The sequence below is a fragment of the Bactrocera dorsalis genome, chromosome 6, assembly GCF_023373825.1.
Source record: "Bactrocera dorsalis isolate Fly_Bdor chromosome 6, ASM2337382v1, whole genome shotgun sequence".
NCBI classification, from domain to species: Eukaryota; Metazoa; Arthropoda; class Insecta; order Diptera; family Tephritidae; genus Bactrocera; species Bactrocera dorsalis.
The window spans coordinates 19,541,212-19,568,237 of NC_064308.1; the positions used below are offsets into that span (position 1 = coordinate 19,541,212).

At 37.7% G+C, this 27,026-nt stretch overlaps 2 protein-coding genes and 1 long non-coding RNA gene across 6 annotated transcripts in view; 1 reads left to right on the forward strand and 2 right to left on the reverse strand.

Annotated features, from left to right (window-relative positions):
- The window catches only part of LOC125779325 (uncharacterized), a 326,516-nt gene that overhangs the window by 93,925 nt on the left and 205,565 nt on the right, over positions 1–27,026 (forward strand). The window lies entirely within an intron of this gene.
- LOC105222899 (adapter molecule Crk) overlaps positions 1–27,026 on the reverse strand; it is a 154,080-nt gene that overhangs the window by 21,154 nt on the left and 105,900 nt on the right. For all 4 annotated transcript variants that reach the window (XM_049460746.1, XM_049460745.1, XM_049460744.1 and 1 more), the window contains one exon: positions 13,643–13,713. In XM_049460746.1, coding sequence (XP_049316703.1) covers positions 13,643–13,674 — 32 coding nt within the window. In that variant the 5' untranslated portion in view covers positions 13,675–13,713. The remainder of the gene's footprint in view (positions 1–13,642; positions 13,714–27,026) is intronic.
- On the reverse strand, positions 13,729–23,474 carry LOC125779575 (uncharacterized). Its single transcript, XR_007423349.1, has 3 exons — positions 19,329–23,474; positions 18,618–19,263; positions 13,729–18,543 (listed from the first exon to the last, which is right to left on the reverse strand). It is a non-coding gene; the product is annotated as an uncharacterized LOC125779575 (long non-coding RNA).

Consider the following 27,026-nt stretch of genomic DNA (forward strand, 5'->3'; position numbering starts at 1 on the left):
TGCATCAAATGCACACCCCGAATGGCAAGAAATACTCGTAAAGTGGCTTCCAACGTTTTGAAGATGCGAATGGAGACGTTCAAAAGAAACAGTACAAAGAAAGGGAATACTATATAGAAACAAAGGAAGAAGGTCCAATAAACAACTACAAAAGAGTACGGCATTAAGATCAACCGTATTGCCGAATTATTCCACTACATAGCGTTCATTCGACGAATATAAAAAACAAATGAAATTGGCAAATATTGAAAGTTTAAACGAGAGGGATGAAGATACATTTAGTTTAAGGGTATTTAAAGGCGATAATAACACTTAAAAAATAAAACAAAAAAAAGGTATTATTGCATAATTTTTTAATACCCCACTGGGTACCGGGTTTTCTAAGAATATACCCATGATGTCGCCGGTGCACATGAGACAGGAAACAAATAATAAAATCTCTAAATGGAATCACCAAAGAACAAAATATAATTGAACGAAAATTTTCTATAATGACCAAAATTCCAAGAAATACAAGACAACATAGCGGCGGTAAAGTACAATATGGTGCACCCAAGTATGTTAACTGGGGAAGAAATCGAAAAATATGAAATTGATTTTTACAAATTAAAATTGGTAAAAGTAGGAGTAGTAGTATACAAAATTCAAAAATAATATTTGCGCTTCAAATACCGAAGACTTTTTTTTAACTAAAATTTAAATAATAACTCCGCTACCAAATAAAAATAAATTACTTATTAATGAAAAAGAAAAAGATTGGTGAAAACTATTTCGATTATGAAGTGAAGAAATCATTCGAAAGTTTAAAATTATGCAAAATCTGTATATTTTTAAAAACATTGGAATTTATATACAAAAACGAAACCGCAATAATAGAAGTGAAGATATAATGATAATAAGAAATACCAATAACGATGTAAAACAACAGAACTGCGATTAATTTACATTAAATTGCGATTACATTAAATTGCTTACTAAGTCATGCCGGGTCGTTGCCAGCGGGAAATGTTGACCAGCACAACGGCTCTAAGTAAATTAAGCTAAGCATAGTTTAAGAGTTAAAGAACATAATTATTAAATATCATGACGACAAACCGCATATTACGGTGAATCGAAGTCTTTTTATTCATAAAAAACATTTTTCTATTACTAAAACAGAAAACTTAACTCGCTCCTTGAAGGCTATTCCCGAAATTTACTATAACTGTTTCGAAGATTGGAAAAACCATTGGCACAAGTGTATTGGAGCCAAGAGGGATTTCTTTAAGGGGACGACAAAGATTTTGAAGAATAAGGTAGTAATTTTAGAATTATGAACAAAGTATCAGTATTTTTGGTCATAGTAGTATGTACCTCACCAACACCACCTAATCGCCCTGGAGATTCTCTATTACGGAACACAAGAGTTTTAGCAAGGGAGAGTGTTAAGCCCCCAACAGTGAAGAAGAGAGATAGATCATGGATATAGATATTTTCTTTGAAACACATGTCATTGTTTCCAGTGCCTTGTCATGATTATCGACGTATGAGGTAGCAGAAATTCCTTCGATGGTTGGGGTAGTTTCAAAACATACCAGGTAAACAGTTGCGGGACGTTTGTTTACGCCTTTTTTTATTTTGATGGTTCATCTCTTCAGTATAGCGGAGTCATAAGTTATCTAATGTCTTCTAGTAGCGTAGTAAGAAGGATTCTGATAAGTCAATCGCTGCTGGGATGACCCCTGCACTGGAGGGTTTCTTATTGAGGCTATTATCTGGGCTCACTTGCTGTAGAAGGGTCGACTTGACTCTATCACTCAACCGTTCAATCATGACGTGTATTTCTAATGCACCGTTATTTCCAAACTTCTTTTTGCATGGACCTCCAGTTAGACGGTAACATACAACCATGTCCACATAAATGTCACACTTGGTCATCAAATAAGAAAAGAGGCATGCGTTTTATTTTAAAAATTATTCACTTTAATATTACTAGAACATTAAAACAATAAATATTCTATTATCGTCAAAAAAAAGACGAAAACATCAATACCCTATATCACAGCTGGGACACATAAACAGCACAATCTGAAAAGGGTTTAAAAATAGATATCAAAATTAAAAAAAATATATTAAGGATGGAGTCATGTGTAGAAGTTCACACAAGTGAGGAAAGTTCTCTGATCGCCATTCACTTGGGAGTGGCCAGAAACGATTCTTTTGCATATGACTCAAGCAACTCACGACTTCCGGTCTTTGACCAAGTATCCTCTGGGTAGCCTAAGAACATCCGTTTGAAGGCGAGCTAACGTGAGAAGGCGAAACATCCCCTGCATAGGGTTGTGCGCTGGGTTTGAGACCCGCCACGTAAAAAAACACCCCCAATGAAAAGGAACAACAAGCCTCGGATGAGTGACATCAAGCTACCTGGCTGTCTCCGGATCGAAAAACCACCAACCAGATCGATCATGTTGTGATAGACGGAAGACACGTCTCCAGTGTTTTAGATGTGCGTGCGCTCCGAGGTCCTAACATCGACTCGGACCACTATATTGTTGCAGCCAAAATTCGCACCCGCCTCTGTGCAGCAAAAAACGCACGCCAACAAACACAAGGAAGGTTCGACGTCGAGAAGCTGCAATCACAACAGACAGCCGATCGTTTTTCTACTCAGCTTGCACTCCTGCTCTCTGAGAGCACTCATCAACAATTCGGTATAAGGGAACTGTGGGACGGCATTTCAAACTCCTTACGTACAGCTGCAAACGAAACCATTGGTTTTCGGAAAGTGCAAAAGAACAGCTGGTACGACGAGGAGTGCCGTGTCGTAGCGGAGAGAAAACAGGCTACCTACCTCGCAACGTTACGATCGACCACAACACGTGCGGGATGCACGATAAGCTGGCCGACAGGGGTAATGCTCGAAAATTCTACGAAAAGATGCGGCGGCTTACAGAAGGTTTCAAGACCGGAGCATACTCTTGTAGAACCCCCAAAGGTGATCTAGTTACCGATGCCCAGAGCATACTTAAATTATGGAGGGAACACTTCTCCAGCCTGCTGAATGGCAGTGAAAGCGCAACACCGGGAGAAGGCGAACCCGATTCCCCAACCGATGACGATGGAGCAGACGTTCCATTACCCGACCATGAAGAAGTTCGAATAGCAATCACCCGCCTGAAGAACAACAAAGCGGCAGGGGATTGCCGGCCGAGCTATTCAAACACAGCAGCGAAGAACTGATAAGGAGCATGCATCAGCTTCTTGGTAAAATATGGTCGGACGAAAGCATGCCCAACGACTGGAATTTAAATGTGCTATGCCCAATCCATAAAAAAGGAGACCCCACAATCTGCGCCAACTACCGTGGGATTAGCCTCCTCAACATCGCATATAAGGTTCTATCGAGCGTATTGTGTGAAAGATTAAAGCCCACCGTCAACGAACTGATTGGACCTTATCAGTGTGGCTTTAGACCTGGCAAATCAACAACCGACCAGATATTCACCATGCGCCAAATCTTGGAAAAGACCCGGGAAAGGAGAATCGACACGCACCACCTCTTCGTCGATTTCAAAGCTACTTTCGACAGCACGAAAAGGAGCTGCCTTTATGCCGCGATATCTGAATTTGGTATCCCCGCAAAACTGATACGGCTGTGTAAACTGACGTTGAGCGGCACCAAAAGCTCCGTCAGGATCGGGAAGAACCTCTCCGAGCCGTTCGATACCAAACGAGGTTTCAGACAAGGCGACTCCCTATCGTGCGACTTTTTCAATCTGCTGCTGGAGAAAATAGTTCGAGCTGCAGAACTTAATCGAGCAGGTACAATCTTTTATAAGAGTGTACAGCTGCTGGCGTATGCCGATGATATTGATATCATCGGCCTCAACACCCGCGCCGTTAGTTCTGCTTTCTCCAGGCTGGACAAGGAAGCAAAACGAATGGGTCTGGCAGTGAACGAGGGCAAGACGAAATATCTCCTGTCATCAAACAAACAGTCGTCGCACTCGCGACTTGGCACTCACGTCACTGTTGACAGTCATAACTTTGAAGTTGTAGATAATTTCGTCTATCTTGGAACCAGCGTAAACACCACCAACAATGTCAGCCTAGAAATCCAACGCAGGATAACTCTTGCCAACAGGTGCTACTTCGGACTGAGTAGGCAATTGAGAAGCAAAGTCCTCTCTCGACAGACAAAAACCAAACTCTATAAGTCTCTCATAATTCCCGTCCTGCTATATGGTGCAGAGGCGTGGACGATGTCAACAGCGGATGAGTCGACGTTGCGAGTTTTCGAGAGAAAAATTCTGCGAAAGATTTATGGTCCTTTGCGCGTTGGCCACGGCGAATATCGCATTCGATGGAACGATGAGCTGTACGAGATATACGCCGACATTGACATAGTTCAGCGAATTAAAAGACAGCGGCTACGCTGGCTAGGTCATGTTGTCCGGATGGATGAAAACACTCCAGCTCTGAAAGCATTCGACGCAGTATCCGCCGGGGGAAGCAGAGGAAGAGGAAGACCTCCACTCCATTGGAAGGACCAAGTGGAGAAGGACCTGGCTTCGCTTGGAATATCCAATTGGCGCCACGTAGTGAAAAGAAGAAACGACTGGCGCGCGGTTGTTAACTCGGCTATAATTGCGTAAGCGGTGTCTACGCCAATTAAGAAGAAGATATTAAAAAATTGTATAAAATTGTTCATTTCGCTAGTATTTTGTACTACATCCATCATTTTTAATCACCCTCTACCATCTTCACTGCATGCTGTCCACCAGTTTTTGACATCGTTCCTTTAGGATTGAATACCAAGCCTCCTCAATTACAGCTTACAAATCATTAAAATTTTTGAATATTATGCTTGCATTTTTGGTCTTGATATCATTTCATAAATTTTCTATTGAATTGAGATCCGGGCTTTGCGCAGGTCATTTCAATATTCCAAATTTTTTATTGCCGAGCCAATGCTTTACTACCTTTGCGGTGTGTTTCGGATCATTGTCTTGCATAAGTGTCCAGTTTATGGGCATGGGTTAAAATACAAAAGGTCTCATTTTATTTTACAATATATCCAAATACTAAAACTGGTCCATTTTGCCATTTATTCGAACAATTGGCACGATGCCATGCCATGAAAACACGCCCCAGGCTATGATACTTCCACCGCCGTGCTTAATTTTTTTTTTTTTTTGGAATACTTAGGGTTAAGGGCTTGACCTTGTGAACGATGCACACATGTTTTTCCATCTGGAGCCAACCTATTTATCTTGGTTTCGTCACTCAAAAATACGCCACCAAAATTGTGCTAGTTTGTCTCTGTGGGCCTTTGCAAATGCCAGTCAAACTTTGATGTGGCGTCTTGACAGGAGTGGTTTCTTAGTGCTAACTAATTCGTCCAAAAAGTTAAGATTCATTGAGTCGTCTTCCTACAAGCTTTCTGGACACGTCCACAACTTATTCGTCTTTAACTTCCGTACTATATTTTTGTAAACAGTAATATTGGTTTTACGTGGCCCTGGTTTTCTTGGTATGTTTTTGTTGATACAAGATGGGTCTTATTAGTTGCATAGGGAGTATTATAAAACATTTTTGGAAAGCTATAGATTTCAGCAGGATATTTTCCTTTTTGCTCATATTGCACATAAGCGCTCTATTTTTCGACGGGGAATGTTTCCCCCTTCTCACTATACGCAATAAAATCGTCAATAAAAAATTTAATAGAAAATAAACGGTATTTTTCAATAGCGATTATTAGCAATGTTGTGCGAAATTTCGCGGAAAATGCAAATAATTTTTAAGGGGTAGCACTTTCCTTTAGAGGCCTTTTTTTGGGCAGAGCCTTGCGGTGACTATTCCCCAGATCGAACAAGTCAACTGAAACCATAAAAGTAAACAAATTTCAATAGTTTAATGTAATTCCTTGTGCTTGAACGATCGTTTTTATGATTTTTTTTTGTGCACACGGGAACGTTTTATGCAAAAAATTAACTTTTTGGTCACTAGAAATTTCATTAAAAAATTCATTTCGGCGAAAAAAAAATTTGTACGTAAAAAGTCGATCGTTCAAGCACAGAAAAATTTCATTACGAACATTTGAAAAAAAAATGTGAAGAAAATCGGTTCAGTAGTTTTCCGCCAATCCATGTCACCGCAGTCATTTTTCAAAAAACACCATTTCGAGATATTCGCGTTTAAAGCTTCAAGTTTAGTTTATGCGAAAATAACAGCACGCGGTTAGAAGTGAGGTAACTTTTTTTCTACTGCTCGAATCTCCATGAAAATTTGAGAAAATGTTGTTGAAGTTGTTCTTTAAGATAAAGCAATAAAAAAATTTCAATTTTTTGAAATTAAAAAAGGTATATAACCCCTTAAAGAAATTAGACGTAATATTGGATTCGGATTTGTGCTATTACGACTCTCAACCCAAATGCATTTTGGTTCAAGTTTCTATTATGGTTTTCAACTAAAAAAAAAAATTCCATTACAGTGCTATCAAACGTCACCTTTTTGTGGTATAACGGTTTTAGCACTGTGTCAACGAGGCTAAAGTGTCAAAAATTTAATTTAAAAATAATATCAGTGGAAAATGGGAGTGAATAATTTTTTGAGCTCGTGGGTAAAATTCGGGAACTGGACGAAATAAACTACCACCCCTATCACGCATTTCGACTTGGATTGAAATTTTCTCCGTTTGGCGACTTTGGTATCATGCGTTCCGTTCCCGTTCAGTTCAACTTCGAAATTTACGATTCTGCCTATCATGCATTTCGATCGTAGCTCCGTTTTGCTAAGTTGCTATTTTGTTGGCGGAGAACTTTTTGTGTTTTTATTTTGCTGCGAAAATTTTATTATTTGCGTGATTTTTTTTAATTTTCTAAAAATGTAAGTAAAACTTGTATTTAAAAGTTGTAAAAGACACGATATTTCCAGTTTTAGTGATGTTTTTTGATATGCTTTCAGGTCAAAAATAACAACACCAGAGCAATATGGAAAATTGGCAGATATGATGGAGAGTAAGCTAGATATAGCCAACGGTTTCCACCAGCGTCCTAAAGAAGATGTGCAGGCTTTTTGGAAAGAGGAAGCATCAAATTTACTTGCCGTCGTTTCTTCCGCAAACGTATCTAGGACATACTTGAAAGCGTCCTTATTCAGACGAAAGTTTTTTTGAATCTAAATAAGTAAACAAATTGTAAGAAAAATGTCTACTTTCAGGTGCAATTACTTACAGCCCGTCATTCATCTGGAAGGGATCGCACATATCTCGTAATCTTCTCCTTTCAATTCTCACCCCAGCATTCTGAGATGCGCTGCTCTCCTCCTCAACCAGTAATATCGCCGCGGATAAAGATTCCATAGTTACATTTAATAAAAATAATAACAATATAAAAATTTTACTTTTATTTATTTTCTTTAAACAGCAGTAATTTTGTATTTTTGCTTTGTTATGTTCCAGTTTCACATATTTCAAAGCAAACAGCTGATTTCGAAAGAGTTATAGCTCTTCCTCTTCTTCTTTCAATCCAATTGCAACGCATGATACCTAATTTCGACTCCGGCGGAGCGTAGAGCGGGAACCTAATCGAAATGCATGATAGGGGTGTACACTTTGGAAACATTAAAATAAAATTAAGGGACCCTGGGAAGTTTTTCGAAAAGAACCAGTCGATAAAATGTACTTTTTGAACAAAATTAAGTCATCGGTGCTTTATCCACACCGCTCATAGTATTCTCAATACTTAAAAAAGGGTTTTGTAACAATCATATAGCGTAAGTTGCTTTGGTCCAAAGTCAATATCGTTTAAAATGCATTTTTGATTACTACCGGTAAAGCAAGGAAATGAAGAGTTTGTGGTAACTGCTTTTGAAGAAAATCGATTTTTTTTATTAAATCTCTTTAAAAATTATCTAAGAATATGTCCCCAAAGTTATAGATGGGAATTCGAAATATTGTCGAAGCTAGAGGGGAAATGGAGGATGGAGTCATGTGTAGAAGTTCACGCAAGTGAGGAAAGTTCTCTGATCGCCATTCATTTGGGAGTGGGCAGAAACGATTTTTTCACATATGACTCAAGCAGCTCACGACTTCCGGTCTTTGACCAAGTGTCCTCTGGGTAGCCTAAGAACATCCGTTTGAAGGCGAGCTAAAGTGAGAAGGCGAAACATCCCCTCCGCAGGGTTGTGCGCTGGGTTTGGGACCCGCCACGTAAAAAAACACCCCCAAGGAAAAAGCAAACACAGCCTCGGATGAGTGATCCCCCTTTTGAGTACGACCATGGCAAACGAAATAAGGACTACGAATTGAGGGCATGCACCTGGAATGTCCGGTCTGGTCCTTTAATCGGGAAGGTGTCGCTGACCAGCTGGTTGATGTCCTCGTGAAAACAAAGGCTGACATCACTGCCGTCTAAGAAATGCGATGGAAGGGACAAGGACAAGACGAGTAGGTTCTTGTGGCATTTACTAAAGTGACCATATAAAGGAGCGCAAGTTTGGTGTGGGATTCGTGGTGGGAAGGAGACTCCGTCGCCGAGTACTATCATTCACTCCGGTGAATGAACGTCTAGCCACAATCTGCATCAAAGCGAGGTTCTTCAACATATCCCTGACCTGAGCCCATGACTCGACGGAAGAGAGTGTTTGGAGCGCACTTATGAGAGCTGCCCCGCCACGATGTCAAAAGCGTGCTTGGCGACTTTAACGCCAGGGTGGGCAAAGAAGGTATCTTTGGCACTACGATCGGTAAATACAGCCTCCACAAGGAAACATCCCCAAATGGGTTGAGGCTGATCGACTTCACCGGGGCCCGAAATATGGTTATCTGTAGTACTAGATTCCAGCATAAGAAGTTCATCAAGCTACCTGGCTGTCTCCGGATCGAAAAACTACCAACCAGATCGATCATGTTGTGATAGACGGAAGACACGTCTCCAGTGTATTAGATGTGCGTGCGCTCCGAGGTCCTAACATCGACTCGGACCACTATCTTGTTGCAGCCAAGATTCGCACCCGCCTCTGTGCAGCAAAAAACGCACGCTAACAAACACAAGGAAGGATCGACGTCGAGAAGCTGCAATCACAACAGACAACCGAACGATTTTCTATTCGGCTTGCACTCCTGCTCTCTGAGAGCACTTGTCAACAACTCGGTATAAGGAAACTGTGGGACGGCATTTCAAACTCCTTACGTACAGCTGCAACCGAAACCATTGGTTTTCGGAAAGTGGAAAAGAACAGCTGGTACGACGAGGAGTGCCGTGCGCAGCGGAGAGAAAACAGGCTGCCTACCTCGTAACGTTACGATCGACCACAACGCGTGCGGGATGGGATAGATACCGAGAGTTGAGAAGCGAGACGCATTTGCAGACAGAAAACGAGAGATGTCGAAATGCGTGAGTACGAAGAACTTGATAAGCTGGCCGACAGGGGTATTGCTCGAAAATTCTACGAAAAAATGCGGCGGCTTACAGAAGGTTTCAAGACCGGAGCATACTCTTGTAGGACCCCCAAAGGTGATCTAGTCACTGATGTCCAGAGCATACTTAAATTATGGAGGGAACACTTCTCCAGCCTGCTGAATGGCTTGACGCACAACACCAGGAGAAGACGAACCCGATACCCCAATCGATGACGATGGAGCAGACGTTCCATTGCCCGACCATGAAGAAGTTCGAATAGCAATTGCCCGCCTGAAAAACAACAAAGCGGCAGGGGCCGATGGATTGCCGGCCGAGCTATTTAAACACGGCGGCGAAGAGCTGATAAGGCATGCATCAGCTTCTTTGCAAAATATGATCGTACGAAAGTATGCCCAACGATTGGAACTTAAGTGTGCTAAGCCCAATCCATAAAAAAGGAGACCCCACAATCTGCGTCAACTACCGTGGGATTAGCCTCCTCAACATCGCATATAAGGTTCTGTCGAGCGTATTGTGTGAAAGATTAAAGCCCACCGTCATCAAACTGATTGGACATTATCAGTGTGGCTTTAGACCTGGTAAATCAACAACCGACCAGATATTCCAAATACGCCAAATCTTGGAAAAGACCCATGAAAGGAGAATCGACACGCACCACTTCTTCGTCGATTTCAAAGCTGCTTTCGACAGCACGAAAAGGAGCTGCCTTTATGCCGCGATGTCTGAATTTGGTATCCCCGCAAAACTAATACGGCTGTGTAAATTGACGTTGAGCAACACGAAAAGCTCCGTCAGAATCGGGAAGGACCTCTCCGAGCCGTTCGATACCAAACGAGGTTTCAGACAAGGCGACTCCCTATCGTGCGACTTTTTCAATCTGCTGCTGGAAAAAATTATTCGAGCTGCAGAGCTTAATCGAGCAGGTGCAATATTTTATAAGAGTGTACAGCTGCTGGCGTATGCCGATGATATTGATATCATCGGCCTCAACACCCGCGCCGTTAGTTCTGCTTGCTCCAGACTGAACAAGGATGCAACGCAAATGGGTCTGTCTGTCAACAGAGAAACAGTCGACGTACTAGCGACTTGGCTCCCACGTCACTGTTGACAGTCATAACTTTGAAGTTGTAGATAATTTTGTCTATTTAGGAACCAGTATTAACACCACCAACAATGCCAGCCTGGAAATCCAACGCAGGATTACTCTTGCCAACAGGTGCTACTTAGGACTGAGTAGGCAATTGAAAAGTGCGAGTAAAGTCCTCTCTCGACGAACAAAAGCCAAACTCTATAAGTCGCTTATAATTCCCGTCCTGCTACATGGTGCAGAGGCTTGGACGATGACAACAACCGATGAGTCGACGTTACGAGTTTTCGAGAGAAAGGTTCTGCAAAAGATTTATGGCCCTTTGCGCGTGGGCCTCGCCGAATATCGCATTCGATGGAACGATGAGCTGTACGAGATATACGGCGACATTGACATAGTTCAGCGAATTAAAAGACAGCGGCTACGCTGGCTAGGTTATGTTGTCCGGATGGACGAAAACACTACAGCTCTGAAAGTATTTGACGCAGTACCCGCCGGAGGAAGCAGAGGAAGAGGAAGACCTCCACTCCGTTGGAAGGACCAAGTGGAGAAGGACCTGGCTTCGCTTGGATATCCAATTGGCGACACGTAGCGAAGAGAAGAAACGACTGGCGCGCTATAATCGCGTAAGCGGTGTCTACGCCAGTAAAGAAGAAGAAGAAGAGGGGAAATAGTGGCCGAGTGTGTAGCAGGTCTATGAATGCTTGGGCAGACTTTAACGCGCAATTTCTCGGTTTTCCATTTCTAGGAAAACAAAAAAACTAAAAGTCGTTTGGAATTAGGGTGAAGTTTTATATCTTCGGCATTAAATTGTTTTCTATTTAAACGAAAATAAAACTTACAAAAATTAAGTTTGAACATATTTTTAAAACAAAAAAGGAAATTTTTTTTGGAAAAAAATCCTTTTTTTAAATTTAAACAATTTTTTTTTGTTGAATTTTACACTACTTTTGGAATTTTCTTAGTTTAACTAGAAGATAATATATTATATTAATTGTCAAAGAAGGGAGTAGGGATTGTGGGCAGGGAGGAGCATTGGCAACAAACTCATGGCAGCAGACATGCCAAGTTGCTAATGGGAGGATACAACTTGAAAAGGTTCAAAGCTGTAATAAACCTTCCAAGGAACAAGGTCAGGCTACTGGTCGCATGGTACACTGGCCACTGCAAGTTGAACAGGCATCTGCACAGCATGGGCCTATCCTCTTGCGCTTACTGCCGGTTCTGCGACAGGGAGCCTGAAATCCCGGAGCACCTTCTGATTGACTGCACAGCAGTCTGCAGACGCTGGGCTAAGGTCGTTGGAATGCTGTTTCCGGATAGGGATCGCATTGCCTCGTTAGCACCCGCCAGTCAATGTGAGTTAGGAGAGGGCACAATAGACCAAAGGTCGCGGTGCATTCCTCGACAACTTCATTCATTCATTCAATTGTCGAAGCTAGAGGGGAAATAGTGGCCGAGTGTGTAGCAGGTATATGAACGCTTGGGCAGACTTTGACGAGCGATTTCTCGGTTTTACATTTTTATGAAAACAAAAAAACTAAACGTCGTTTGAAATTTGGGTGAAGTTTTATATCTTTGGCATTAAGGGGCTATACCCGTGTGACACTTTCAAAAAAAAAATTTTTTTTTTTGCTTTTTCGATAGTCTACATTCACCAAAAATTTCCTGTGTAATCGGCAAGGTCATATCTATCTATATTTTTTGGAAGGCAGCGTTCTAAATAGCGACCGCTCGCAGGGACACACATATACATATAAGTGAAACTTGAAACGCGTTTTTCTCGAAATGACATTTTTCAAAATTGCTGACATCATAACTCAACGAGAAATTAATCAATCGACTTCGAATTAAAACTGAGTAATGTTGAATACATTTACTATACAACGACCTACGATCTTTTTGATTGGTTGAAAATTGTCAATTTGGCATTAAAAAAACTACAATTTTTTCATAAAAAAAAAACGATTTTTTTTTTTAATTACGCCGCCATTTTGTTAAATTTTGATATTTTTTAAAGATCGTATGTCATTGTATAGGAAATATCTTTAAGTTTAATAAAAATTTCATTTTTTTTTTAGCAACTCATTCGGCCAAAATCATGCCAGCAGTTGGGGCAATTTTTTTTGGCACCTCCGAAGACAGCCCATAACTCCGTTATTTTTCAGCATTTTTGTAAAAAAAAAAAATCTTAAAATATAGCTGAACATATACCTTATTACGTTCAAAGAAGGTCGAAATATTCAATCCCAGCTCCTACCCGAAGTTCAGCAAATGCACATGCGAGGTGCATCGGGCAATTTCTTCCCAAAGGCAGAATACAAAAGATTTAGCATCCAAAAAATTTGCGGATGATGTTTAAATATATAACCATAAACCTTAGAAATTTCGCTTTAATCAATTATTTCTTCCCCTCCCCAAAAAAGTTGATTTGTTGAACACTCTAAAGGCTCCCCCCTTAAATTCAATCGAGTGAGTTGAAAACCGTAAAACTACCAGCAGCAAGGAAATAAAGAGTTTGTAGTAACGTTACTTCATCTTATTTAGTAAAAATACAATAATTCCTCATTTAAAAGAAAATTACTTATGAATCTGCAATTAACATAAGTTAAATGCCACTTACTTGTCTATAAAACTTTTGGCAAAATAAATAAAAACTTTTTCTTATGCGCAGCACATCAGATTTGACCGTAAAATTTTTGTCATCATAGTACTGGCATAAGTAAAAAATAATGTTCATGTTAATAATTATTTACCTTTTGAAGAATAACTAAATTAAATTGTTTTAATTTATCATTTAAAAAACTTAGATGCTTAATTGTTTGAGAAATCTTCATTTTTTCGGTTGGAAACAATAGCAAACTAATTGTTGTAAATCGTGATACCCAAAATGAGTTTATTTGATCTGAAGTTGAATTGTTTCAACATTAATTGAACTGAAATGAGTTGAAACCTGTAAAAGGGATTTTAATTTTTTTTAGCAAACAGTTCAACGTAACTGTACTGTAGTACGAAAAAATGCTAAAATTGCCTGTATGTCAAAGACAACTCCATCTCAAAATCTCACTGAATATAAGGGCGACGTCATGAGATCAACAGACAGATCGTACTTATTATTTACATTAATTGTGTTAATTTACTAACTTACCTGTTTCGGTCCGACACATCGAAGGTATCCATCCTTTATAGTTATATATGTTACTCGTCAATTGTATATTACTAAAATAAAATAAAATAAAAAACCTTATATCATTTTCCTAATTATGTTTGTCTTTTTTTGTGGTGGATGAAGGTATTTTGGTTTTTGTTTTGCATATTTTTATGTTATATTCATGTACAATATCTTAAGATTATTCTGTGAAAATTTGAAAGCAATTAAAGCAAAATTGACGGCGATATACACTTGTAAGTCTCCGTCCTCCGATTTGATTGTGAGCGTCTGTGAAACTTTAAACGCTTTTTTCCCACAACTCACGTTTTCAAAGTCGGTGCCCCTCATAACTTCAAAACTACTGCACCGATCCTTTTGAGATTTTAAACACTATTTCTGTACATATTTTACGAGGTAACGCTGGAGAGTTTTTTTGTTCATAATTTTGATTTCGCAATAACAAATTAGCCGATTTTTTCCCAAAAAATTGTGTTTTTCACTTCAAAGTCTTCGAAAAAATTCAAAAATTCGAATTTCAAAAAAACAGCGAGCGAGCGAAAATTTTACGAGGTAACGCTGGAGAATTTTTTTTTGTTCATAATTTTGATTTCGCAATAGCAAATTAGCCGATGTTTTCCCAAAAATTGTGTTTTTCACTTCAAAGTCTTCGAAAAAATTCAAAAATTAGAATTTCAAAAAAACAGCGTTACCTTGTAAAATATGTACAGAAAAAGTGTTTAAAATTTCAAAAGGATCAGTGCAGTAGTTTTAAGTTATGAGGGGCACCGCAATTCAACTTTTTTTCGAGACCCGTCCGGACAATTGATGCCATTGCCGTATTTTTTAATATTTCTTTGTAAAAAATTGATAAGACATTTTTCGAATGTCATACTTCTATGTACCATTGGTTGGATAAATAAATTTTAACTGTGTCGTCAGGAAAAAAAATCACAAAAACATGACTTTTTTCGTATGATTTGACCTTTTTAAGTAGGTTTTTTTCCATACTTAAAAACTGTTGGATAGCAGAGGTGCGGGAATGACCTAAGGCGAGTGTGAGGGGAATTCTGGCTTTAATGGTAGTCGTACGACGTACCGGCCCTTATCTAATCGAGAAGTTGTGGATTTGTAAAAATCCTCACAATATATATCTTCTGGGGTTGTGATTGATATGAGGGGGAAGTCTTCTAGCTTTCAAAATTTCTTCAGTTCTGTATTGAGGTACTTGTTTGAGATTTACTTAACTTGAATTGTCATTGTTGTGACTGGTTCCGCAACTCCACTTAGGACCCATCCCAAAATGGTATTTTGCGCCAGAAGTGTATTTGTGATTTTCTCAATACCTTCGAGTATTATCTGTGGTATGAGATCGCTGCCTAATAGAATGTCTATTTGAGCGGGAGTGTTGCAGTTGGGGTCTGCTAGGTGTGAAACCTTTTACCAATGCTTGCTATAATGTGATAGCTTGGAAGCATGTTTGTTAGTTGCGGTAAGACAATAGCTTCTGCTTGTATGTGCTTATCCGCTTGGGGGGAAATAAGGGTAATGGGGCAGATTTTGTTTGAGTTTTGTACTACTCTTCCGCCCATTCCCGTTATTTCGAAATTTGCTAGTTTTGTTGGCAGTTGTAGCCTACTTTGTGCCCTAGACGCTATAGGCCCTAAGTTTAAACAGTTCTCCTCGGAGTTCGATGGAGACCACTGCTGTGGGTAATAATACACGGCTATGGTTTTCGCTGTGTAGCGTCTGAGTTTTTAAAGCCTTTGAGCAGCTTGCTGCTTCTTGCTGCTTCTTGGTAATTTTCGGAATTTTGTAAGTCGGGATTTGCTGTTGCAACTAATCCGCAGCTCTTTTAACATTAGCGTTATTTTCAGCGAAGCTGGAAAAATTTGTAATGTGAAGCATTGAGTTATGTCGTTTATGGCAATAAACGCAATTAAATTTGCTTTCGCAATCTTTGCGCGCATGCGCATGTGACAAACAGTTGGTACAAAGTTTTTTCGTTTTTACGAAATTTTTTCTTTTGTTTAATATTTAGTTTTTTTTTTTTTTTTAATTTCTGCATGAGATTTAGGTCGTGTTTAATGTGTGTAATGTGTATGCAATTTTATATTGGGTAGTTAAGAAATCCTTCATTTGTTGCCACGTTGGGCACTTTCTTCGTGATGGGAGCGATTGCTCCCATAAAAGTAACGATTTTTCTGGTAATGCGGATGTGCATATAGGCGGGTATTGTCACTTGCGAAGCGAATGAAAATTTTGGCGAGTTTCGCCGTGGCGAATTGTAAGTTGCGAATCTCTAACGAATTCGCCAGAAAATGGCGAACGAGTGGCGAAAATAAATTTCTGGTATTGCCACTGGCGAAAAAACGTCATTCGCTTCGCCATTAGTGTCAAAATTTGACGAATGTATTTTTTATTCGCTATTTGAAATGGAAAGGACGTAAGTAAATTTTGATCGTTATTTGAGCAAATGTAATTATTTAATTATATTTAACAAAACGATACTTCTAGAACAAAACGTACAACAACGCAACAATTCCAAAAATTGGTTGCGTTAATGGAAAATAATCCGGACGTCGCCAGAGGAATGGGGAATTTTGGATCGACGAAGAAAAGCAGGGCAGAGCGATGGGATCTGTTCGCTGCCGAACTCAATGCCATTGGTCCACCATTGCGAAACGGACGCGAGTGGAATAAGGTAAAAATTTAATTAATTTGTTTGGTTGAAGTTACTTATGTGTAGCATTTAGGTTTGGTTAGATTATAAACTGAAACTAAAAAAAAAATAGCGACAAACCGACGCGAAACTGTTGCCACAGGAGGAGGACCTTATGCTCAGCAAAGTTTATCTCCATTAGAGCAAAGTGTGGATGAGCTTCTTCACCTTCAGGCGGCTGTAAATCCTACAGGCTTAGCATATGGCTCTAATGAAGTAGAAACTGCGGCAAATAATAATGAAATTCAGCCAGAAGAGCGCACGACCGAGGAAACACAACGAGCCATGGATTTGGCATCGCAATCCTCAAGCAGCCGTCCTAGAATGACAGTAGAGGAACGTGAAGTCATTCGGATGAAAGCGTTGGAAAAGCAAGCCGAAGTTCAAGACATCCTTTCCAACAAAATTGCAAAAATGGAAAAAGAGTTGATGAAATTGCAAGGTATGCAAGAAAAACATATGAACTTAAACAGGAAGAAATTAAATTAATGAAAATGAAAGAAGAAAGGAAGAAGGAAGAATATTTAGAGAAAAAAAAGACATAAAGAAAAGATGGAAATAAAACTACAAATTTTAAAATTAAAAATGCAAAAAAACTAGGGTACTTGTAAATAGATTGAATTTAGTTTATACATTTAAAGTTGACCCATCTGGCAACGCTGTAACTTTTAACAGCGCTGACAAATCGGCTAATGTCATACCGCGTTAGAAGCGTCATTCGAAGACAATTTATACCATGGAACAGTACACTCCAAAAGAACGCGCTGAAATTGTTCAGCTTTATATTCAAAATAACTTTTCAATTGTGTTAACTCAACGTGCGTTTCGCAAAAAAAATAAAGTGAAAAGTGCTCCAGTTAAGAACACAATTAAGTCTTTATACGCAAAATTTGTGAACACCGGTAATCTCAGTAATGCCAGTCATGCATCCAGACAACGCACAAGACGTTCTGATGAAAATATCGAAGCTGTACGAGCCAGTATTGAGGAGACTCCATCGACATCGAGTTATCGCCGCTCTCAGGAATTAGACATCTCTCGCACCACTCTCCGACGCATAATTCATAAAGATTTGAAGATGTTTCCATATAAAATTCAAATGGCACAAAAACTAAACCCAGCTGATTATCCGCGACGCCTTAATTTTGGCAAATGGGCCATCGAAATGGCTGAAAACGATTGATATCGAAAAATGGTGATGTTGACTGGCCACCGAGATCACCAGATTTGACGCCACCAGACTTTTATTTGTGGGGTTATTTGAAATCCAAGGTATACGCTAATAAGCCAAAGACCTTAGCTCAACTGAAAGCCAACATTCGACGTGAAACAGCCGCCATATCATCCGAAACATTGGCCAAAGTCATGGAAAATGTCGAAAAAAGAGTGCATTTAGCTGTCAAAGCTAAAGGTGCCCATTTACGCGATCTAATTTTTAAATATTAGCTGAAACAAATCCCCTTGGACCAAAATAAATTATTTTTGAAATGAACAAAAAACATTGTTTTCTTTTGTTCTTTTTTTTTAGAAACAAATGGGTCAACTTTAAATGGCCTACCCTGTAGTTTATTTCATAAGAATGTGATGAATTTTTTTTTATTTCATATTTTAACCATGTGATGAATTTATTTTTACTTTATTATTGTAAGTGACGGAATTGAATCTGTGATTTTTTTAATTTAATTTAAAAGCATGTAGTTTTTATAATTTTTATATATTTATTATCTATGTAATATTGAATTTCAAAGTATTGAATAAAATAAAAGAATACAATATATTATTCACTGAAGTCGGTATAGTTTCATTTACATCAAAGCATCAGTAATTTGTCTTCTGCGGCGCTCTCCTGGTGAACCATTGTCATTTTCATTAATTGGTTCCAATGGTACAACGGCACCAAAGAAGGTTTCAGCCTCCTCCGGATCACCGATTCTAAATTTTTTACAAATGTTGTGCAAGGCACAGCATATATTTATGACAAATGTTACTTTAGCAGGATCGTAGCGCATTTTTCGATCACTCAGAAGACATCTGAAACGGCATTTCAGAACTCCAATCATACGTTCAACAACATTTCTCGCTTTCGCGTGCTTCTTATTAAAAATTGACTCCCTAGTTCCAGATTCTGCATGACGGAAAGGTGTTAATAAATAAGGGCTTAGTGGGTATCCGGAGTCACCTGCAAATGTATTATTGTTTTCAATATTCATATGTCAAGATTAAACTTACGCAGTAGTCAAATATTGCGAATACCTAAATAAATAGAGTTCTGATCTCCATTTTGATGCGCTGCCTCTAAACATGCCTTTAGAGAACTATTGTTCCATACGAACGAATCGTGTGTAGAACCAGCATATCTAGCATCCACAAAACGGATATTCATATCATGATCACAAGCCAGTAATAAAAATATAACAAAATTTTTATACCAATTTTACTGTATTAAATTCATAAAAACTCACAATCATTGCATTTATGCTAAAAAAATCCTTGTCTGTTTAGATAGAGGTGTTTGTTTGTGGTAGGAGCATAAATCGCAATATGGGTTCCATCGATGCAGCCTATTACATTTGGTATTCCCGATCTTGAATAAAATTTGCTCCTTGCCTGCTGCTTTTCTTCTTCACTCATATCTACGCTTATATGGGTACGACAAATTTCATTTTCCAAAATGGGTATGATCTCTTTTAAAATAAGGGAAACTGTTGGTTGAGCAAGTCCCAACTGAAATTCATTCCCTATAGCTTGTTGGTAACTGCCATGTGCAAAAAATCTGAGTGCGGCACACAATTTTAATATGGGCGTTATGGAAGACGACATCCGACAATGAAATTTGTCTTTTATTTTATCCAGCACATACATAAATGCGTCCTTGTTCAAGCGGAAATTCGCAACAACTCTACAAATACGTGTACATTGAACAAAAACTTCTTATTATTCATTATAATTGAACTGGATACATACACTGTGTTAGGTAGCTCTGTAGGATTAGAATTATCTCTAATAAAACGGCGCTGTCGAAGAAGATTAGTTCGCTTTTCCACATCGTAATTATCTTCAAAATACAGATCCGTTATTAAACATATTTTCAAATTTCAGTTGATATAATAAAAAATTTTTAAGTATAAATTGCACAAATGTCAAATTCGGATGAACGCACTACTTTTTTCATGAATGGCAACGACGTATTTTAGCGAATACGTTCAATCGCCATTCACAATGCAAATTTGGGGTTTGTTCGCTAAAGCGTTCGCTTCGCCAAATAAATTCGCTTCGCAAGTGACAATACCCGCCATATTTACCAGAATGAGGTCCCAATTGTATGTGGGAATAGTCTGTGTCGCTAGAACCAAAAAGCAATTTGAAACAGTGGATTGAAGTTTTAAATTCATTAATATTGTGACTTGTTTGTCGACTAATATTCTTTCGTTCTCGTAACGAGCTTTTAGAGCTTCCCAAGCATAATTAAAATTTTCGTCATTAAGTGCGAACTCTTTGACTATTACGTCTGCTTGACCTTTTGTTTTGTATCGGAGGTGATGCATCGGCTGTAAACATGTCCCGGAAGGACGGCCATTGTTCATAACCACCACGAAAAATTTCAGTGTCATATGCGGGAACCTTGAAGTGGATGCCTGAACTCGCCTCTTGGCTTTGAATTTGTGGCTGCTCTACTCTCGGTTGTAGAGTAGGTGCAATTGCTTTAATTAATTTTAATTGATCGGAAATCATAGCTTTCGTCTCTTCATACTGGTCTAAGCATTTTTCATATTTGAAGTATGCTGAAGATTTGAAAATTTCAGGTAGATCTGACTCGTCATATACTACAATTGCGTCATACGCAGCTTGAAGACGTGTCCAGAAATTGCCCAGATTTTCTTTTTTGATTTCTAATACCGATTCAGAATTGTCTTGAATCGGTGAAGAATCGAATTAGACTGTCACTCTCAGCAATAAACTTAGTATATGAAATATCTTTCAGCTTTTTTTTTACTTTGTAGCAACTTGCTTTGAGCGTGTAGCATCAGCAGGTGTACATGGGCTCTTTTCTTCTGAAATCATTTTTTGTACTTCTAGATATTGTATTGAATGAGATTCCTTAGAATCTCCGTTCATTTAGATAATATGATAAAATTGAAAATTTGAGAAAAAAAAATTCTCTCAGTGTACTTCTGATAATAATAAGTACGTGTGAAATCTTTAAGATAAAAAGTTTTTTGTTTTTGTTGTATACGCAATGTATCAAATAACGAACGCGTATTTCGTTTTCCTTATTCCCGGTGCTTATGTATTTTGCTATTAGTTTCTTCTTGTTTTTGCTTCTTTTTTTAATGTTTCGTACTCGTTAGTTACGAGCGGAAATGCAAAAAAGGAGAAAAAGGTTGATGACCTTTGTATATTAGTCTGCACTATATGTGCGTGTTTATGTGTTTACGTAAGATGCTGAAGAAAAAATTTTTTTTTGTTTGCAACCCTGCTTGCTTGTGCTTGAACAAGAACAAGGGGTATTGCTGGACAGGTGCCGATTTGGTCTTTGAATATAAGTGTGTGTGTGTGAACACTTGAAAATGCTAACACGTATGTATGTGCTTTTTTTTGTTTTTTTTTACCAACTCTTAAATTTTTTGTTTTATTTGGACCGTAATTTTTTTTTGTTTTGAATTAGCAAAATTTTAATAAATTAAAATTCGCATTTACCGCTTCATTTTTTCGAAATATTGTAAGTATTTTCGATAAATTATGAAATTTTAATGTACTTTGTATATACCGGCATAGGCAAATTGTATGCCGTATGTATGTGTGTATATTATTTGCCTTACGGATAACGCGGTGCGGTGAATTGCAGGTATGCACTTTTAGTAAATTTGTAAAGTTTTAATAATGCTGTTTATACATACATGTGGGTGTATGTTGCATTAATTTTGCTTCCCACTTTTTTCGTTTTGTAATATAGGTATGTACATATGTAAGTGGTGACTATTGTGCATATATGTATGTTTTTTTTTGTTATTATTCCTTTCTCTTTTAATTTTCGCAATTGCCCTAGCTTACTTTTTGTGCAATCCTGCTTATACTGTTAAGTATAAGGGCTGTTGCCGGAAAATGTTGGCAAGTGAATACTTGAGTTTTTTTTTATAAAGTTTGTGTGTTTGAGTACACAAATGTAAGCATAACTAGGCCTTTTATCAGATATATATATGCCAGCATATATATTATATAATTATACTATTTACTGCTCATACATATATTTGGATGTACATACATAAGTAGGGTACCAAACTGTTTTCGGTTTCCCGGAAATCAACCGTAAGTTCGAACAGGTTGGTAGCAACCGTTCTATTAAAATTAACAGGATCGTATACAGTTTTCAGAAAGATAAACTGTATTCAACATATGTACATACGAGGTATGACAATTAAGTAATGAGACTGATTCCATAAAAACCGTATATTTGAAAATTGTTCTACAACTCTGCCATCCCCTTCAAAATAGTCCTTGGGCAGCTATATAGCGATTCCAGTGCGTTTTTCATGCTTCGTAACATTTCTGGAACGCTTCGACTGGGATGTCTGCGAGTACCCTCGTCACGGCCGCCTGGATGTTGTAATCGACTCAAAATGGGTTTCTTTGACCACAGATTTTGTTTTAGGAAACAAACAAAGTCACAGGGTGACATGTCGCGCGAATAAGGCGGCTGTTGCAACACGGCGATCCCTTTAGAGACCAAATACTGGGGCACGCTGAGGGCGGTGTGACACGGCGCGTTCTCGTGATGAAAGCGGTGTCTGTGCGCACCCTGTTGACTCGTTTTCGCAATCTTTCTAGTACTTGGCAATAGTAGACTTGATTCACAGTTTTCCACGGCTATCAACAAAGGCAATAATCATCGTTTTTACCTTCGACTTGCTCATGCGAGCTTTTTACAGGCGGGGGGCGCGCGGAGACAACCATTGTGAGCTTTGGCGTTTGGTTTCCACGACTAAGAGCACTATCACCATACACTTTTAGCAATTTTAGCGAACGTGTCCGAAGCTATTTCGTCCAATCTGGCTCAAAATTTTATAGCGACGTGTTGCACTACAAACACACGTCTACTCAACTTGACGCAGCAAGCGAACTAAACAAGCTAGAGCGATGGTACATACATCAATGGAGAGGGGAGGGATGCCGAAAAAAGAGAAAGGGAATTTCAAGGTCACAGGTTTACCACAAGCGCGGCAATAAAATCGAAATCCCATTACTTAATTGTCAAACCTTGTATATGCAAATAAGTGCAAAATTTTTTAAAAGAATAAATGGAGTCGACACACGCACTTTGTGCCGCTTCAAGGGTCTTTGAGGGCTTTATATACGGTTAAGATATGGGGGGTAGCTTATGCCACTGTGTCCAATTTGTTTCCTCTCCGTTTCCTTTCCTTTTCGTTGCTTGCTCCGAAGGTTTAAATTTCCTTTCGTTGGTTGGCTTTTCTAGTTTTTTTATTTTTATTATTATTACTATTATTTTTTGTTTTTTCTTAATTTTTTGTTTCACGTTTATTATGGGTTTTCACAAGGATATTAAATTTTTATAAATATATGTTAAGCTTCTTAACATCGACGCGGGCATGTTTTTTTTTTGATAAATAATATTTCGCGCCCGGTTTTCTGTATGTTTTTTTTTTTGGTTTTTGGGTTTAAGCACTGTCTTATATGTATATGTATATTAGGGTGTCCGTTATTTACCAAATTGATTATTTTTGACGAGACGCTCCCTAAACTTTTAGTTTTCCATCTAAAAAAAATATCAGACCATAAACAGCCCTTAATTTTCATAATAAACCTTGCCCCAAACACGATACATTTCCCATTGAAATTGGGATTTGCCACTTTTTACAAATATTTTTTTTTTTCTCTGGAACTTTCCCGTTTGTAGGAATAAAAAAGTCATATTCTTATACAGAATTGAATGCTCTACAAAAAACATCGAACAAAACAATTGAATTTTACAAAAAAAAATTCAATTTGCCGTAAAAGTTCGAAAATTCCAGAAATTACCCAGAAGTTTAACCTTGAATAACTTTTAAAGGGGTGAGTATATCGAAAAATTGTCCAGAAAAATTGTCACACACGGTTTACCTTTTTTTGTTTTATTATTGTAATTTTTTTTTTTTGATTTTGATTTGGGAATCACACCACGAACCCGTTTCGTGTCCGTTTTTCAAACTGTTTTTTTATATATATTTATATGTCACCGCACCTTTTATTTAATAATATTTATGTATATATTTGTATATTTTATTTTACTTTCAGATAATTTTGCCGCTTGAATATCTTTTTTTTTTCAAATAGTACCTTTCTTAGCGGCTCGAAGGACCAATATTTAAAATAGCAATGTTTCAGTAGATGCCCACTTCACTTTTGACACTTAGCAATTCCACTTTTTTAACTAAAACACCCGGTCAACGTGTAAGGGTAATTCAATATGGATTTACTTAGATTTTTTTAATTTCTTTACAAAAGAGGATATTGAGGTTTAAGTACTTTTAATTCTTTCTTCAATTCGAACAAAATTGCGGAACTACGGTACACTACAGTTAATTTTAAAACGATTGTTTAAGGTAAAACAATGCGTGGAACTAAGCTTATCTCATTTAGCCATGGGCCTTGCGCACACCACAATTGTTCATAAAGATATGAACATGAAAGTTTTGTAACCTTAAGATAGAATTATATATACAAAATTATATTTTTGACACAACTACATTAATACATAAAAATATACATGTAAACAATAAATTATATAAAAAGTATATACAGTCCACTAAATGTCAAGTGCAATGGTAAGCAACAAAATTGTAATATGAGACTTGCTCATAAAAATGTGAAAATCATTGCACATAAAAGAAAACTCATAAATTAGAGTATACATAATACTAATATTAAAATACAAAATATACATACTCGAAATATTAATGCACACAAGCAACAGACAAGAAAGTATCAAGCGTGTGTACGTATGTGTATAAGTGCGTTAGATGCACTAATCTAAAAAACTATAAAATATCAATGCGTTGGTATCTGAAAATGCAATAAAAATATAATACATATTTACACATGTGTATACACACTAAGCATACACACATATACATATATACATAGTTAAGAAATTAGAATTAAGAAATGTATTGAGGGAAGAAATTTTAATAAAGAAAATCAGAGTCAAAAGTGAACTCTCACTTAAGGGGGGAGCCTGCTTTAGGAGGCCTAAAAAAGGCAGTTTTTCGTATTTTTTTTTAGGATAGAAAAAAAACAAGCAAATGTAATGAAATTTTTACATAATTTTATTACATATTTTAGTCCTTCTTCTATGTGAACCTAAAAAAACCCGAAAAAAAACGCGAAAATCAAAGTTTTTTTTAGATTTGAAAAAAAAAAGTTGCATTTTCACCAAAAAACTTAACTTCAATTTACTAAAAAAATAGTTTAGAATTTTGTTTTCAAGAACTTTTTAGGTTCACAGAGGAGGTAATAAGATACTGAATCTAATAAGCTTTGGTTTTATACGATTGGTTGAATACTTTTTTTGTAATTTTGCCCGCCAATTTTGGAAAATCCCAAAAATGAAAACTCGAGAAAACGCGCTTTAAAGTTTACTGCAGCTGCCCGAACGCTCGTATACCTGCTCGGCGCCCGACTGCTTTTAGTGCTGTAACTTCGAAAATAATCCGAATTGTCTTTCCCAAATTGACAGGCATATTCTTAGATATATTAGGAACAGATTTAAGCAATAAAAAAAACTCGATTTTTTGAGCCTCCTAAAGCAGGCTCCCCCCTTAAGCAAAGACTGTTTTTTCTGTACATTTGGTCCTTCGATCCTCTTTTTGAAAAAGAATCGAACAAGTGCAAGTACTAGAAGCCTCTTAAAAGAAAAAGAGCATTACTTAGCCAAGTAAAAATAAATGTAAGCCGGAATAGCAAAGACTACCCGCATTTATAAAAATTACTTTTAGTAAAAGTTAAAAAAAAAAAATTTAAAAGCGTCCTTGTGGCTATAACAACAAGAACAGTGCAAAAAAAATATATATATATATATATACAAAACCATCTATAAAGAAGCAAATATGAAGAATTTGCTAACACGACAGAAGGAGTTGGGAGATCTAGCTGCGTTGGAGGAGCAGAAAATCCTGAGCGGAAAAATAAGAAAGGCTTCATGTCTGGAATATATGGATCATATTCAGACTGTTATGAAAGAGTTTACTGCAAATCATAATAAAATAATGGCTAAGAAGAGTCAAGAAGCTGAAGAATACATTGCGAAGAACTACTTCGAGCATGTAATGCAAACAATGGAGAATTCTATTCAGAATTTAAGAATTCAAAGTACTGCCGAAGGTGTTTCAGCAGTGAGCAGCATGTGGCAAATAGAATCTACGCCACAAACTATTCAGGTCGCACCACCTGAAGCCGCGTCTGGCGTTGAAAGAAAATATCAACTCGAGCAAAAATGCTCAAAAGCACGATGGATGAAATACGAAGAAATGCATTAGATTCTCTCGAGCAAATGAGAGAATTCAAAACCAAGCTTCAAATACAATTTGAAAATGTTGAAGAATCATATTTTGAAACTCAAAATATCAAATTAGTTGAAACAACTGAAGAATCTATTGAGGAACAAATAGATGTATTTCGTCAAGAATACAAAATCATCATCGAAAGGATAACGGAGAAATTAAATAATTATAATTCACCACAAACAATGTATTCCAATATAAAACTGCAGGAAATTAAAATTCCGATGTTTTACGGTGAAATGAAACAATGGTCGTCATTCCACGATCTTTTTAAAAGTTTGGTGCATGGTTCGAAGCACTTTACAGAAGTGGAAAAGATGTTCCGATTGAAGACATCATTAGGTGGAGAAGCTGGTAGATTAATTCAACATCTACCAGTAACAGCAACAAATTATGAAGCTGCTTGGCAAATTCTTAAGGAAAGGTATGAGAATAGAAGGCTACAATTTACAGCACAAGTAGACAGACTACTTGATCAACCGACAGCAAATGGAGAAAGTGCACAAAGCATGAAGCAGCTGTTAGATACCACCAAAGAATGCATTTATGCTTTAAAAGGGCTAAATCTAAATTTAAATGACGAACAAGCCATCATAGCTCGGATAGTGGTTCGAAAACTAGACAAAGAAAGTCTACGTTTATACGAGCAAAACGTAAAAAAAAGTAGGGATATACAAAGCCTAGATGACGTCTTCAGTTTTCTGGAACAGCAATATCAAGCTCTAGAAGCAATATGCGACAGAAAACCAACTAAATGGAACAATCAAAAGCAGCCACAGCGAACACCTACATTTTCTACAGCGGCACAAAATAATTGTGTATACTGCAAGGTTCCTGGGCATCAAATTGGAAAATGCAGAAAGTTTCAGACATTGACTACGATGAATCGAAGAAGATTCATAACAAACAACAAGTTATGCTGCATTTGCCTTGATCACGTATATGAAGGAAAATGTAATAATAAAAAGAAGTGCAATAATGTGTGAAAGAAATCATAATAATTTATTGCACTTCAATGAATTCCAAAAAGGAAAAGGAGGAAGTGAAGAAAATGTCACAAAAACATCTTCCACAATGATGACGAAACATTCGGAAATGGCGATACTCC